The 16,785-nt window shown below is 42.9% G+C and overlaps 1 protein-coding gene across 2 annotated transcripts in view; it reads right to left on the minus strand.

Annotated features, from left to right (window-relative positions):
• The window catches only part of NECAB1 (N-terminal EF-hand calcium binding protein 1), a 38,514-nt gene that overhangs the window by 9,695 nt on the left and 12,034 nt on the right, over nt 1-16,785 (minus strand). The window contains exons 4-6 of one of the 2 annotated variants that reach the window (XM_053395681.1): nt 9,102-9,127; nt 7,945-8,042; nt 548-680 (exon numbers count right to left, since the gene is read on the minus strand). In XM_053395681.1, coding sequence (XP_053251656.1) covers nt 548-680; nt 7,945-8,042; nt 9,102-9,127 — 257 coding nt within the window. Of the gene's footprint in view, nt 1-543; nt 681-7,944; nt 8,043-9,101; nt 9,128-16,785 lie in introns of both variants that reach the window. The other variant, XM_053395680.1, reaches the window with a different exon arrangement.

The raw sequence follows: 16,785 nt of genomic DNA on the forward strand, positions 1-16,785 counted from the left end.
CTGGCTGCCTGTACTTCCTGATTTGAAAAAGCCTCATGGAAGAAATTACATCTTCCCCAGGGTTATGAATGATGTAAGGCAGGCTTCCTCAACTTCGGTCCTCCAGATGTTTTGAGACTACAATTCTCATCATCCCTGACCACTGGTCCTGCTAGCTAGAGATCATGGGAGTTGTAGGCCGAAAACATCTGGAGGGCCGAGGCTGAGGAAGCCTGGTGTAAGGGCACCCAGGAAGGCTGCCCAGTGTTGACTGCTACTGAGATGATTTCTAGAATAAGAGAGGGGAGGGAGACGTTCATTCACAGACACGCCTTGACCACTTGAAAAGTAAGTTAAGCGCAGCTTTGATAATTTTGCAGCAAAAACTTTTCTCATTCCTAGGTGGAAACTAGCTGGGGGGAAACAAGGGATATAATTTCAGCAGAGGACTTGTTTCTACAATCGCAAGGTAATAGGAGCACACAGCATTACTCAGCTGCAACCTCCCCCTGGAACAATTCCTGATACATTTCCACAGGGGTGGGGGAGCGGTTGAAATCTCACTTATCTTGACGGGTTTGTTCCTCTGTGGTTTCCATGGCACACTCCAGGGAATTGTGGAGCGACTGTAGCTGATTCACTGTTTCTTTCAGCAAAAAGCGAGTCACAAACTGTTCCAACTTGGAAGCCTCCTGATAATTCTACAGAAGAGAAATAGACACTAGCAGAAAGGGAAAGTGTAATATTTCCCACTTTTGCAGCTTTCCTCCTAAACATCAGCTGCACACAGTCTGTATTCCGTGGTCTCATAAGAAGACAGCATGTGCTCATAATGTGATTCTAAAGCAATTTCTATAGTATTTTTTCCAAATAGGAAAAAAGGGGGGGAAAGCACAGGACAGGAAACAGGGCAGTAATTCCTACACTGCTGAGGCAGAAGTTCTATTGCGGATCAAGGAATACCTGAGTTAAATCGTTAGCAGGTCCCGTGAGCCCAAACTATCCCCACCAACACAGGAGGCTGCCTTCTGCATCTCTACAGTTCCCTACTCAATCTTTCTGGTTGAGCTGGATAATTCTGCCCTGTCTATGCTAGGAGTATTTGAAGCAAAAACAATGCAGGAGAAAGGTCTGCTGTCATAGGAGGCTGCCTGTTGTCTCTCTGCATGATTCATCATAAGAGGTGGTAACTCTAATTACAGATAACTTTTAATCTATGGGCAAAACTAGGTGATGCATTAAGTTGGCCTTCTAGCCTGCAATATACAGCAAGAGAAGGTTAACCCTCCCCTCCCCAAGCAATCCTGACCAAAATTAGCCCCCAAAATTCTTATTTGCCCTTGGATGGAAACTGCTATTTCTGCCAATTGCTTGGCAGGATTTCCTTCTGGGATGAATAGCCATTTTACAATGTGTGTGGATTTTCTCAGGACCAAGTATGGTTAAGTCTCACATGATTCTCACTCTCCCCCTTCTCCATCATTTCCCCCTGTTATTTCAGAGGAAAAGCTTGAGACATTAAATACACTTCTAACATAATGCTTACTTTGGCACTCAAAAACACTCCAGCAATTAACTTACAGGCGTCAGAAATCATAGCTGGGAGTGGTGAGGGAGGCAATACTGTTTACTGTAATTATTACTTTTTACAGCAAGAGTAACAAAAACAGAGAGAGGAAAGGAAAACAAAAAGGGAAAAGGAAACAAATTCACATTAATATTACAACGATCATCAGTGCATCCATTTCAGTTTAAACATATAAGTTGATACATGCCATCCAAATGTCCTGATAATCAAATAAAATTGGTGTTTATGAGAAATATGTTCAAAGTGTATCAAGGCCAGAAAGGGCCTTGGACCATTGCACAATAGATGTGTATATCCTCCCAAGCTTGAAGTACAAGCCTCTTGGGGACCATCAGGGCATGCAAAATCCACTTTTGTCCTGCCATTAGTTCCCATACCACAGGTATGGGATAATTTAGAAGTACATGGACAACTGTAAATGCCAAGGATTTCGCTAAAGGACATTATACAGTCCCAAGGCATGGTCTGAAGGAACAAGATGCAGCAGCACAGCTGTAGTTGTGGGTTAAAGATTTAAACACAAAGGGAAGCTTTTAAACTATAGAATACACTGCCATTAGAGTACAGAATTCATCTGTTGTGCAGGAGCTCCCAATGAACTCTAACTGTGCAACCTGAATTGCCCTGCATGTGACTGAATCCTACCTGAAAATAGCAACCGTCTGGAAGTATCCTAAGACAGAAACACATGCTGTTCCCGCTAGGACATCAAACAGTTATTGAAATCCCAGCTGCGAAGCTGTCCCATGTACCACCCATGCTAATTATGCAGCTGAAAACATTAAAGTTGCCACCGACATTAATCAAGCCTGCAATATCACAATTCATAATAGCTGCTACTTCTAAAGCTAAAGGGTGCAGGGAAGCCTGGCAGGACAGATTGTCTGTGACTCCCTTTGGCGCCGCTCTGAAGCTGGCACCAGCTCCGCGTGAAAAACATTTGTGGTGGCCTCTCAAAAGTGACAGAACGCGTTTGTACCAGCAAGGCGAATTTCCGCCTCCCCCTAAATCATTCGACATGGCTCCTCTAATTGGATTAAAGCTGCCATAGTATCCAGCAGGGCTAATTCCATCGCTGGGAGCTTTGATTCTTTGTGACACCACGCCAGGACCATCCACAGTAATGTTGCTGTAATGGGAATTGAAATTCATATTCTGTGGCAGATACCCAAAATGGCTGCCTTTGAAGAGCAGTATCCTTTGTTGACAAATGGACAAAATATTGGCAAAGGGGTTCTCGGAAGATCTGCCTCGCCTGCGAGCGGTTTGGTGACATAAAAGAGGCTTCTGTGACGCATGATCAAAGGATGTTCAAATCTATAAAACATTACAGGTGTCTAACCTGCAACAAGAATTCTGATGAGTAGTTTGGGGATATGCTAGGTTAGCTTTCAGTAGCTTGGGATACCCTCCCGATGTATTATTATTAATAATAATAATACCTTTATTATCAATGTACAACCTGTGTACAATGAAATGTATTTCCCCACTACTAGCTGGGACTGATGGGAGTTGTAACCCAAAACATTTGACGGGCACCAGTTTGGCAAAGGCTGTGCTAACTAACTGCGGGGGGGGCATTATTTAGGTCTTGGTGCCACCCTACCCCTCAAAGGGCAGGTAAAGAGGCAAAAAGGGGTTGCAGGCACCCCCAACCAGGTGATTGGCAGCACCTGCAAATCTATGGGTACAGCACTTCACAAAAACCGTCAATCGGTTGATGGTTGGAGTTCTCATAGTGGCACACAAGGAATGCTGAGGCTTCCACTATACTCTGTGTGTATATTTGTAAATAAAGGAAATATTACGAAATCAGCAGAGGGATTGAGAACCGAGGAGCAAATGATTACAGGACTTCTTTTTTCTACGACTGTCTAGTAAAGATGCATATAATTGCACTATTCTTTCAAAGAGGCTCGTTTACCTACTCATAAGCAACACAAGAGGTGGTAGAAGACATGATTTGATTTTTATTGATGGGGTGTGTAAGAATAATTCTTATATTGAAAGAAAGCCTGTGCAATTGCCTATATCGATTCATGTGGGTGAGATCATCGTTCTGAGAGTTCTGACTATTCACACAAGCTTTCCGCTTGCTATGTTTTGTGTTGATGGATATTTGTTTTTTTCTTTTTGGTGTGTTAAAGTAAACAAAAAAAGCTTTCCTCTTCCTAGTTGCAAGATTAAAGCACCAACTTCTCTTGGCTTCTCTTATGTCTAGTGTCATAAAATGCAGGCAAGAAATGAAAGCGAACCCCAGGAGTTCTTGTCTCTTGTATGGGGGAAACTAACACCGCAAGAAGAAATGTTCACAGCTCTAGATTGCATTCCTGACAGCTCCAGTCCTTTGCTCCTGCTGCTCCACTTAGTCTCGTTCCTCTGACCTTAAGGGTCTATCGTGCTTTTAAATAAATTAAATAGAAGCACAGTGCAACTCTATAGCCTGCACAGTTTCAAACAGCTGCAATAAAATTACTATATTTTAATTTTCTAAATGTTTTTTGGGAAAGCATACATAATATTCTTCCCTGTCTGTGTGTGCAGCAGGTGGATTCTAATGGAAAACTACCTAATTTGCACATCTCAAACCAATACAGGAACGGAAACACAGCTATCATTTGAAATTCACAGTTTTCCAAATTTTGTGATGCAGTTGCCCAGCTAGTGTGACAAAAACACACATAGTAGGGGAACAGTGTACACAAAAACCAAGATATTCATGAAAATGACATACAGAAATGCATTGCATTAGGAGAGATTGCTTGCAAAAATGTGTATTTCCCCCCCCCCAAAACTACATACAAAAGTGTGCTTATTGGGGAAATGCACTAAAATGCTTGCAGATTTTAATTTGGATTTAAAAAGGGGGCGGGTGGGCTCACAAATTGCCATGGAGAAGCAGAGAAATGAATTTTACCACTAGGGGGAAATGACAAAACAAAAATGTAACAGATTTGTCTGTCCCCAGTCCTTCTTGGCATACAGATGCCCAGTGGTTCAACCCTGGCTTCTCCATTTCGTTTTCGAGAGACTTTCATCTGAGGAGCCAGCGGCAGCATCAGGTGCAGTAGGAAGTACAGAGACTTATAGCCAATGGTCTCATTCAGTTTCCTTTTTGCCACAACAAACAAACAAATAACATTACTCCATTTTTCAAGTAAGCCTCACAAAATAGTTTACAGGAAAACCATTATATCACCAGTAAATAATGATGTTTTCCCTACTCACTAAAACCTCCTCCAAACAGGACTACCGGTTCCCATCTGATTTCCTTAGTTTACAACCAAATACTGAAAACGGCTGCCAAGATAAACTTGCTCCCAATTATAGTTATGGGAAAGTGGGGGGCCTAAGTCACAGGTGTCAGGTGTGGTTCCTGGTTGCTGCCTGCTCTTTCCAAACTGCAAAAGGGGCTGGAGTGGTGGCGAGAGGATGGTAACAGTTCTCAGCCCACCTCAGCTGTTCTGGATGCTGTTGCTGGTTCTCAAAACAGTAAAATGTTTGATGTGAACAGCTGCCCGCAAAACAAGGAACAGCACCACATTCCAATAGGTTAAGAAATAGGAGTAGCTTCCTTAATTCATCCTTGCTTGCTCAGCATTCTGGCATCTCTTTATTTATTTTTTAGGGCTGCTGTATTTCAAAAAGTAAAAACCAGGAGACCCCAAAAGTTGTTGAACTTTTTTTAGGAAAGCACTGAAATTGTTGAGCTTTAATGTATTTTAATGGTGAATTTTGGACATAATGGAGATGTAAAAGATTTGGATTATCATAAAAGATGCAGGAGGAAATGATTAACAATAGGACCAACCAAAGGGAGGAGGGAAGCCCTGTTGTATGTTGGATATGTAATTGTGAAACTTTAATCTGAAAACCAAATAAAATAAATAATGAAATAATGAAATTGTTAAGTTTGTTTTTCAAAAACGCCCAAAAAAATCCCACAATTTTTTCAGTTGACTTGCCTAAGACAAAGCGCCAGATTTCGGAAATTCGCCCCACACGTCAATTCCGCCTTTGAAATCCCAGGAGAATCCGGACATAGGGCAGCCCTATATTTTTAGGACCCACCTAATTTCTGTGTTTGTGTTTTTAACAGTGTTGAGCATTGTGTTTTAATTGTTGGCACCTGCCCTGGGATCTTACAGCAAAGGAAGGGTAAATAATAATAATGATGATGATGATGATGATAATAAATATAAATACTTTCAGTTTTGGTAAGTTAGACAGATATATAGCTAAAAACAGTTCTTCCGATTTCCACTTTGATCAGGCAAATTGTAACCTGACAGATGCAAGGAAAACCTTCCCCAAACCAATTGTTAATCTGGTCACAGTCCTATTTTGCAGCAGAAGTGACTCATAGCAGCTCATCTCCAGGAGCGAAGTAATGGGATTTATATGCCACATTTCTTCCCATTTCTTCCTCTCCCCAGACACTCCACTATAAATACACAGGGCTTTCACTCCCTGCCTTTTTCCTGTTCTGCCTCAGTGACACAACAAGGCATCAGCCAAACATGTTTTTGTAAGGGTATCTTTTGTATTCAAGTCCCATCCTTCAAAAATAAAAGGGGGGTGAGGTGGGACAAAGTAGGCTTAAAGGCATTTTTAATCCACGCATTACTATTTCTTGTTCTTTCTCCCGGTGACATAACATGAACAACCAGGATCCCTGCTCGATTAAGAAACTGGATCTTCTAAGGTTCTTAATTGCTCAGGGAGCAGATAGCAGGATTTCCTTTGCAGACATTTAAGCGCAGGTATGGCTGCAGGTATGGCAACACACTCAGTGATGTTATAACTGAGTAATAAAATCAATAACGGATATAAAAGGATATACATTGTTTTATTACTAGGGGGGGGGCAGAGCTCTTTGAACAAGGCAATGGCAGTTTTATTCCCTACCTGAGGTTCAGGTTTTTGCTGTTTTCAACCAATACTGACCTGGTGTTCACTGACCACATTGTTTGTCCATTCGTTCTCTCTTTCTCTCTCTCTTTCAAACCCCCTCACCCCTCACGTACTTGGTTACCCTGGATACCAAAGATGAATGATTTATCCAGGGACCCAGTTCAGAAATTCTCCTCAAGTAAAAAACACCAACTGACCAAGGCCTCTATGGCTTTGGAGAGTCTTGTTTTCCGAAGGAAGAGATCTAAAATTCTTTGTTGATCTGCCTCTAAGTTGCACTGCTGAAGTCTGCTGCTGCACAACAAATCTACATTTGTTTCCAGGGCACCCTTGGGAAACAGTGAGCCGATCGTCCGGAAAAGTGTGCACCGTGTTTGATCTTGCAAGATGCTGGGTGTAGGTGTGTTGCATCACTAAAGACCTAGGGGCGATTGGGTCCTGCTTCTCAACAATCAAATTGCTTGACCTAGCAATCATTGACCAAACTTATGAAAACAGTTCTCTGCATATGGATTTATCAATAACTCTGCAAATGGGTGAAGAAAACGCCAGGGAAAACCTGACAACAATCCAGAACCCCTCCTCCAGATGGGTGCATTTTGCAACGTGCTCTTGGCATCAAAACAGGACATTCATGGTGGGGTTTATTCTGTTTTAGTTTGTGCTGTGATGCTTCTGGAGGGGCTACTGTGCAACGAAAGGGGGACAAAAATAAACCAGAACCTTTGTGGTATAAAAAAGTTATGGGATTTGAACAGGATATTATGGGATATGCACTGATTGAAACTGAAGCCTCCCAAAACTTTTGCAGGCATGAAGAGTATTGAAATTGAAAGTGTGTGTGTGTCCACTCCAATAGACTCATCCCTTTACTAGGGACTGAGCCTTTAGGGTGGCCTGTGGAACTCCCTACCAATAGGAATCACCCTTGCCGCCTTCTTTTTTGAAGTCTTCTGAAAACTGTTTTGTTTAAACAGGCCTGGGCAATATGATTTTGTTCTTTTTAACCAACCAGTAATTACTGATGTTTTAAACTGATATTATAATCTTGCATGTTGTACACAACCTTATTATAATACAGAGGTACCTTGGTTCTCGAACTTAATCTGTTCTGGAAGTCTGTTCGACTCCTGAAATGTTCAAAAACCAAGGCACAGCTTCTGATTGGCTGCAGGAGCTTTCTGCACTCAAGCAGAAGCCGCGTCGGACGTTCGGCTTCCGAAAAACATTTGAAAAGCAGAACACTTACTTCCGATTTGTTTGTCAACTAAGCCGTTCGAGAACCAAGGTTCCACTGTATTACGAAAGTGCGGGTGATAGATGATAGATAGATAGATAGATAGATAGATAGATAGATAGATAGATAGATGATAGATAGATAGATAGATAGATGATAGATAGATGATAGATAGATAGACAAATCCTAAGTGTTGCAGAAGAACAGGAATAAAACTTCCTCCTACTTTCTTTGTGGAGTCCATTGCCTTCAGTATGGATAGATTGAGGTCTTCCAAAGCAGACAGCACATTTTCATACTCTCCCAAGTGTTGGGAAAAATATTCTAAAAGAAACAGAAATTCACAGCTCAAGCAAAGGAAGAAAGATCAAGGAATTATTCTAATTTTTTTAATTTTTTTAAAAATAGGAATCAAACACATATACAGAGAGAACAAGAAGCATAAGGATCTAAACTCTGGTAGAAGGCTCTTCCCCATTAGAATTGGGGGTCACAGTAGTTTGCTAACAGCCTGATGCTTTATGACACATGGTACAGCTTCTGGCTATGCTGTGCTGTATTCTAACTCCTATGTACGCGATCAGGAGCTTGCACAAGGAAAGGTACAATAGATTGTTGAAGCAAAGGGGACATGAAAAGGAAAGCAGCACCAAAAATGGGGAAAAGAAAGGACATGAACCTCCTTGAGTAAGAATGTCAGATGCTAACACCAGCCCTAGCAAGTGGCTATTGAGATGGTACTATAGAACCCTCTTTTTGTAGATACAATACATACACACATAATTCAGAAACTGTGACAAAAGGAAATAATCACGGGGTGAACATCATTCTAGGGCTTCTTGTAAGGCGTCTGAAATACCTCACACAATATCACATGACCCTCGCCTTTCTATCAACTATCAAAGCAAGATGTAAGGAGACTCACAAAGCATAGGAAATCACAGACAGCTTCCCTAGGGAGTCTCCCCCTCAAAGATTGGGGGGGGGGATCTTGGCAAAGAATCTACACATTAAACAATCCAGTGTTGGGGGAGTGGGGAGATTTGAGAAAAGGGGCAGGATCACTTAAAGGCAGCATTTGCCTTATTCCCCCCAGCCAAAGCAAAAGAGGGATACATTTTAAGTTAATATCCTAGAGAGGGGGAGAAGAAATTTAGAATAAAAGACATACAAGAGGTGCATGTAATTCTGCACATTTATCTAGTCTCATTAGTGGTAATGGTTTATTGATTACCTTCCCTAGGAGTTCTGCACAGCTGCATTTTACATAATTAGCTGGTGTGATTAAAAAGGAGCCACTTTGGCTACAGAGCTCTTTTGTTTAGCTCCACCTGTCCATGACACATCCAGAACGGAAGAGTTTGGGAGTAAAAATTAACTTACCAAAAAGTTCTTCTGTGTCAAGGTTGCTGTAAAAAGAAGAACATCATAAAACGAGTGCTGTAATTGCTATTGTGTGCATCCTGTTGCTGTTTAAATGTTAAGCCCAACCACCCTGAAGGCTACATTTATTTATTTATATAAACATTTTATACCATTTCATAAGTAGTTTACTTGAAACAATTAAAAAAAAAAACCCAAACCTTTCCATAAAATTACCTAAAAATTTGATTGGAAGAAAACAGGATATAGCAAACAAAACTGTGCCAATAAAATAAAATTTAAAAATTACAAGTCAATGAGAGCTTGGTCATTATTGTAGTCCCTTGAATTATCTACGGGAGGGCATTCCAGAGGACGAGGTCTCCTTCCATGCTGTCTCCTTGGGATATCTTAAAAATTGGCTTGATCCAAACTGGGGAAGGTGGCCCCAAGTTGTACAGGCCTTAAACGCTAACCACAAAACCCTGAACTTGGCTTGGTAACTAATAGGCAGCCAATGCAGATCTTTCAACATTGGCATAATAGGTGTAAAGCTGGGTGTCCCACTTTGCATCCTAAGCAGCTACCACTTCCAAACCAGGCACAAGGGTAGCTCCACAAACAGTGTATTACATTAGTCCAATTGGGAGACTACCACTGTATGGACCACTATGGCAAGGCTAATAGAAAGCTCACCACTTTTGAGGTGTTCCCATGCAACACCAAGGTCATCCAGAAGTTATTTAACACTCTGCACTTCGCTGGAACGTTTGACTGTGTTGTATTTTATAAGCAGTAACCTGCCTTGTGCCTGGAAAATTCAGTGAGCCAATGCACACATCAGAGTATCAAGCATAAATATCATGATTGGTTTTTAAGTGGAGGGTGAGAATTTTTCCTGAGCCAGTACTTAATTCCTGCCATATGGAGGTGCAAAGATTCCATTCTGCATGGAAGTTGCGTTATCTGACCTGTAAATTTGTTCTCTCCAATTGGGTGCTTGTATTGAGATGTAGCTCAGTTGTTCTCCGTGCCTTCATAACAAATGCACGAAATGAAATTCACCACAGAATGGAGCAGTTGTGAATAACAAATCACGATGACAATGATTGTCATCGTTTCCCTCAACAGATCCATCCACAAACCTAGAATACAATTTGCTTCCTTGCGTAAGAGAATTATTCAAGTCAGAGAATGGCTGTGCAGCTGGGAACACAGGCACCAGATCAGTTTATTCAACTCTCTGAATGGTGCTTATAAGAGCCGTCAGCAACTCACAAGATGCTGTTGTGAGGACCATAAAGGGCAAACTCTTGAACAGGGATTATTGAGTTGTGGGGTATTATAAACTTGTAGATTGAGCACCAGATTTTGTTGGGCCCTGTCGGGATAAGGCTTGGCAGGCCCTGGAGGAGGAAGAGGAAGAAATGGGGACTAAATGGTGGGAACCTGGGTAGGAGGAGGAGAAGACATCTCTCCTCTTGCTGTCCCAACTCCAGTCACTTTAGAAGGGGGAGCAGGGATGCTGTCTCTCCCTCTGACCTTCCTGCGGAGAGGAGAGTTTCACTGGAAGCTGAGGAAGGCCGAAGAGGAAGCAGCAGTGATTAAACATGAGGGCATTGTCACCAAGAAGCAGGGGACGCCTTCATAGGGGCAGCATGTACCCAACACAGCATGCACTTGCTATCTCAGCATTCCTGCAAAGTGAGAGAGTGAGCATGCCAAGCCTCATCTTTAGATCTTGGCGGGAGGAGCGGGAAAACTTGTTGGGACACCCTTGTCATTTCCAGCCAGTTCTAAACCTCTTCCCCTGCTCCCAAACTGAACCCTGAGCATCATGTCTGCTGGTGAGCCTGTACCGATACTTGCTGAATGAAGATCTCCTTCTTACTTCCAAGTAAGTGTATTTGTTTTGAGTAGGACTCGGAACACTATGCAGCTTCAAGGGGACCTTGCATGGACACATTGCCACCTCCATCTCACTCCCACCCTCTTAGTTTATACATGTAAAAATAGACCATGTGATATATGCATATGTATTAATATGGTACCCATGAATCAATAATTCTTCTACTAAGACAAATTCACTTGTCCCGACCCCCAATTATACACCAAATATTAAACGCATCAGTGTGCCCTTGCCTGTGTCCTATTTGCATTCAACATACAGCTTGTATGTGGAAAGGTACCTCCTGAAGATGCTATGCTGAATGTGAGCATGTCAACACTGCATGCAGGGTCAGCAACAGCCCTGCTTTCCTCTCCATGCATTTGCTATGTTTGAGTCCTGATCCCCACCACACAGATATGTGATAGCTCAAGCAAAGGGGAAGTCAGTGTTCCTGGGTTCCAAGTTGACAGGGAACCTTGGAGATGGACCAAGTTATGGGTTTCAGTACCATGGTTAGTGATCCTGCAGCTGAGGCAGAACATACAAGTTGCCTCAGGGGTGACCTGGAGCAACTGCCCTATATTTATGGCTTGAGCTAGGTGTTAATTGACTAGAGGCTTCAGCCCATTCATGCTGTTATTCAGGCTAGTTAAAGGTCCAGAACGTTCTTCTGTCGCCATTGGCTTGTTCTAGGCTCCAGAGTTTCAAGCTGTGGGGATATCTCCTGATCCTCAGAATCTGCCAGCAGAAGTGTGGCAGTGAGGAATAGAGGAGTGGAGGAAACCAAGAATGATTGTCAGCTGCCATATTTCAATCAGCTACCACACAATGATATTCCTGAGACTTCAGGAATGAGAATGCAACCTTTTCTTCTTTTTTAACAAGTTTTTGGCATCTTCTCATTTTGTAGCGTTGCTGAATGCTCCCGTCTTTTCCCCTGAGGATCCCATTATTAAAACAATTCCTAGGCAGGCGCAGGAGCAAGAACATTTGCTTCTGTAATGAGCTTTTTCAAATTGCACTTTCGCTATCTGTTAACTGTTAGAAGAACGCTTCCTCAACAGAAGTCTAAGTTCAAAACGATTTAAATGACAATTATTCCGGTGTTTTAGAAAATACTGACAGCCTAAAAATGTGCCTACATGAAGCACCCAAATTTATAGTTCAGTCCTTCCTAACAAGCCAATGCAATGGCAGACTACTCCTACAGCAGGACCTCTGAAACAAAAGGGGAATAAATTTTCAGAGACTGACAGAAATGATATTCCCGCTTTAGGAAATGTTGGACCTAGCTTACTGAGGAGGCATATGAAATGTCCCTGGAGAGGAGTGAGATTGCTTCCAGATTGTCAGTATTTTGCAGGGGAAATTCAAGCACAAATTGGAACTCTAGGTTATGCGACTAAAGCACTTTGCAACAAATAGATTTTACTTTTCTTTTTAGTGGTTTTTTTGCTGTTAGGAAAGTGATAGGGAAACACACTGAAAAGTGTGAAATGAACCAATGATTAATGGGAAGCTGTGTAAACACTGCATCAGCAAATCAAGATGAATGATAATTTGTCATAACGTCTCTGCAAACAAGTCAGAATTGGTGCTCAATAAAGATTGGATATAGTCCAGCGCAACGTGGGGCTGAAACACATGACCCTGAGATTAAGATTCTCATGCTGTACTAACTGAGCTATTCCAGCATTGCTATTCTGTAGGCATGCTGGAAAAGCAGAGACATCACCTTGCCAACAAAGGTCCGTATAGTTAAAGCCATGGTTTTCCCAGTAGTTATGTATGGAAGTGAGAGCTGGACCATAAAGAAGGCTAATCGCCGAAGAATTGATGCTTTTGAGTTATGGTGCTGGAGGAGACTCTTGAGAGTCCCATGGACTGCAAGAAGATCAAACCTATCCATTCTGAAGGAAATCAGCCCTGAGTGCTCACTGGAAGGACAGATCCTGAAGCTGAGGCTCCAGTACTTTGGCCACCTCATGAGAAGAGAAGACTCCCTGGAAAAGACCCTGATGTTGGGAAAGATGGAGGGCACAAGGAGAAGGGGACGACAGAGGACGAGATGGTTGGACAGTGTTCTCGAAGCTACAAACATGAGTCTGACCAAACTGCGGGAGGCAGTGGAAGACAGGAGTGCCTGGCGTGCTCTGGTCCATGGGGCCACGAAGAGTCGGACACGACTAAACGACTAAACAACAAGGCATGCCGGACCTGGAACCTCCCCAAACCCAAACTGATTTGATGCTGGCTTCACCCTTGTCAATCACAACTCTTCCGGAACACATCTTAAAAACTGTCCATTTGAGCACATGCTTTGCCTGGAGGATCTATGCCACCTCTCCTAAATTATGGACCTCATTCATTCCCCCAGCACACTGAAAGGATGCCTTGCACTATGGAAGATGCTGGAACTAAGAATTACGCAATTTTATCCACCTGGAAACTAGTCTCTAGACATCTGGATATGCTTTTCGTAATTTGCTCTTTGGGCAGTGACAACACAATGTGAAAACTATGGCTCATGTCACTGCTTTTAAGACGTACACATTAAACTTTTTAATGGAGATACTATGAACTGAATGCATTTGCTTGTAACAAATTCCAGGGAGCCGGAGCCAACTATGGATTTACTGCTGCCGTTTATAAGATGATGCTGTTTGCAACAAAGCAGCAGAAGTAGCAGCCTATCATCAGGCTGACTGACTGGTTACGGTTAAAAACACACAATTGAAACGTAACATTATAGAACAAGTCCTCCTTTCTTTATCTATCTTTAGAACCCTGGTATTCTTCTGCCTGTTATCCTAATGAGCACTTAAGCCAACACAACAGGAAAATAGCAACGATAAGCTTTGGATTTAACATTTCTGGGGATTTAGGCAACAAGCTATTAACAAATAAAAAAACAACAGGATTCATACAGTTATTATCACATTGCCCTCAGAGTCTGGGGAAAACCCAAGATCCTCAAAGCAGAAGCGCTGCCTTGGGGGAATAAAACTGACCTCACAACTAATGTGCAAACACTGTGCATCTTATGTACTGTGAACGGTTCATCTGCAAAGATCCTAACATTAGAACTAGCTGAAAGGCTATTAAACAGACCTTGGGGAGCTCTTACAGCTTAATGCATGCCTGAGGCCACCTGGCACGTTCTGCCAGAGGCATCCAGCCTCCTCCTCTAGCAGTTTACAGGCATTCTAGGTGTGCTAAATGAACACATATTGGGGCATATGGGCAGTGCCGGATTCACTTATAAGCTAAACAAGCTATAGCTTAGGGCCCCAGTCTCTTGGAGGCCCCCAAAAATTTAAAGGGAAAAAAACTGGATGTACATTTCCAAAATATAAGATAAAAAACAAAATAAAACCTACACACAGCAACAGTGTTTTGTGTTGTGTAGGCTCCTATTATATGGAAAATCTGTAGACAGGTCATGTGCAAATCTAAGGTGCCATCCACATTTACGCTTGCCTAGGGGATACTGCTGTTTACTGCTAAAATGGAATGAAGTATGTCGGGTTTTCTGCAGTTTGTTCTGATTGAGTGGTAAACAGCGGGTGTTCCTGGGGAATGCGGTGGGGCAAATGGAAAACCACTCAGACCCATGCCTAGAAAGCACGGGACAAGCAGAAGTGCGGACGACCCCCCAAACACAAGAGAATTCAGATTACGTGGAGACTGCTGTCCAGTTATGCAGCTGTATGCACGAGTGCTGTCTACTGACTTTCTAATGAATATGTGCTGGTTGGGAGTAGGGTGGCCATTTGCAATTCATCATCAAAAGAAAAAGTGGATACATAAAATTCACATATTCTCTCAAATTTCAGTAGCCCCCTGTGCAACACTAAAATTCAGCACTCCCCCTGCCCCTCGCACTCTGTTCTACAGCATTGTTTTGGCAGTGGGGCACCCAGTGTGACCACACTGGTCACGTTACCCTAAAACTGACTCTGGTGTAAGGGTGCACATTTTAAAACAATGCCTATAATTTGGACAGAGATACAATACACCTCACCATAGTAGAGCAGCATACCCTCCAACATTTCTTCAACGAAAATAGGAATATCTTATTCAATAATCATAATTTTACTATTTATACCCTAGCCATCAGACTTGGTTGCCCAAGCCACTCTGAGAGGCGTCCATGATCTATAAAAATCCAATTAAACATTTAAAAGCTTCCCTACACAGGGCTGTCTTCAGATGGCTTGGGGTCACATTTTACTATTTATACTCTCCAACATTCCTCTGATGAAAATAGGGACGCTGGTGGCACTGTGGGTTAAACCACAGAGCCTTGGGCTTGCCAATCAGAAGGTCGGCAGTTTGAATCCCCACGACGGTGAGCTCCTGTTGTTCGGTCCCAGCTCCTGCCAACCTAGCAGTTCAAAAGCATGCAGTGCAAGTAGATAAATAGGTACCGCCCTGGCAGGAAGGTAAACGGCTGTGCGCTGCTCTGGTTCGCCAGAAGCAGCTTAATCATGCTGGCCACATGACCTGGAAGCTGTACGCCGGCTCCCTCGGCCAGTAAAGCGAGATGAGTGCCACAACCCCCCAGTCATCCATGACTGGACCTAATGATCAGGGGTCACTTTACCTTTACCATACCTGCCAATATTTCTCCACTGAAAATTGGGACGTTCTGGGATCAAATCAGAAACTGGGATGCCTTCTGTAAATCTGGGACTGTCCCTGGAAAACAGGGACACTTTGAGGGTCTGGGGCAGCCTGTGAGCAGGTGAACTGTGTTTTCATGTGTGTGCTGGGGCTGCTGTCCACCCACTAACTGGTGATGAGGAACCTCAAAGTCCCATGCTCCCCTTCTTTATCCTCAAACCAGATTTGGACCAGATAGAGCACTTCTTCAAACAGAGAGCTGTTCCCCTAGAGAAAAACCTGTTAGCATGATGAGACAACAGTGACACCTCCCTCTCTCCCATTCATTGAATGCACAGGGCTATAGTGTGGTGGTTGAAGTGTCAAAACTCCTCGCCATGTGTAGAGAGGACCCGTTCTGTGAGTTTACAAACTAGTCCTTTTCTTTCCTTTTTCTGATAGGGTAAAAACAGTCCCCCACTGTTTCAGAAAGGAATGATGGGGTGGGGAGGTTCAAGGCCACAGCTGGTGTTAATCAGAGTAATCAGTAAAGCTTGGTAAAGGTAGCTGCAGATTTGATGCAAGGCCTCCATACACCAGCTGAGCCCAGAGCCTCTAATTGTAATTTTGAATCGTCTTAAAGTGGAATTTTGAGCCCTGTTCCAGCAAATGGCAGGGCGGAACTTGAGAGTTGATCTTCCCAATTTGCATATTCTTCGCTTTCACCTTTCACTGGGCTACAGATAAGATATACCAGCAGAGCAGCTCTTTTGCTTCTGACTAAAGCTCAGAATTGACTTCTGCAGCAGCTCTAAATATTAAGTAGGCAATTATTTCTTTTCGCTCATGATTGACCATGTTCTCCTCTGAACTGTAACGCAGATATTCAAGGTGAAATAGTGCAATTGGCATGACTTTCCCAGTAACTGCATCACAACATATTGTGGTATAAATAATGCTGTGTTCTAAACTGCAACCCACTCTGGGACCTTAGAGTGGCGGGTGGATAATAAACATAGCTGTTAAGTGTCCCTTATTTGAAGGGACAGTCCCTTATTCCAGCGCCATGTCACGCTGCTGTCCCTTATTGATGGATGTCCCTCAAATGTTGTCCCTTAAATTTCAAAGGAAGCAGCTCCTCTCCCTGCCGGCCAGGGAGGAGGGAGGCTCCAACTGTGTTGCTTGGCTGTGTTGCTCACCCAATAAGAA

The sequence above is a fragment of the Podarcis raffonei genome, chromosome 7, assembly GCF_027172205.1.
Source record: "Podarcis raffonei isolate rPodRaf1 chromosome 7, rPodRaf1.pri, whole genome shotgun sequence".
NCBI classification, from domain to species: Eukaryota; Metazoa; Chordata; class Lepidosauria; order Squamata; family Lacertidae; genus Podarcis; species Podarcis raffonei.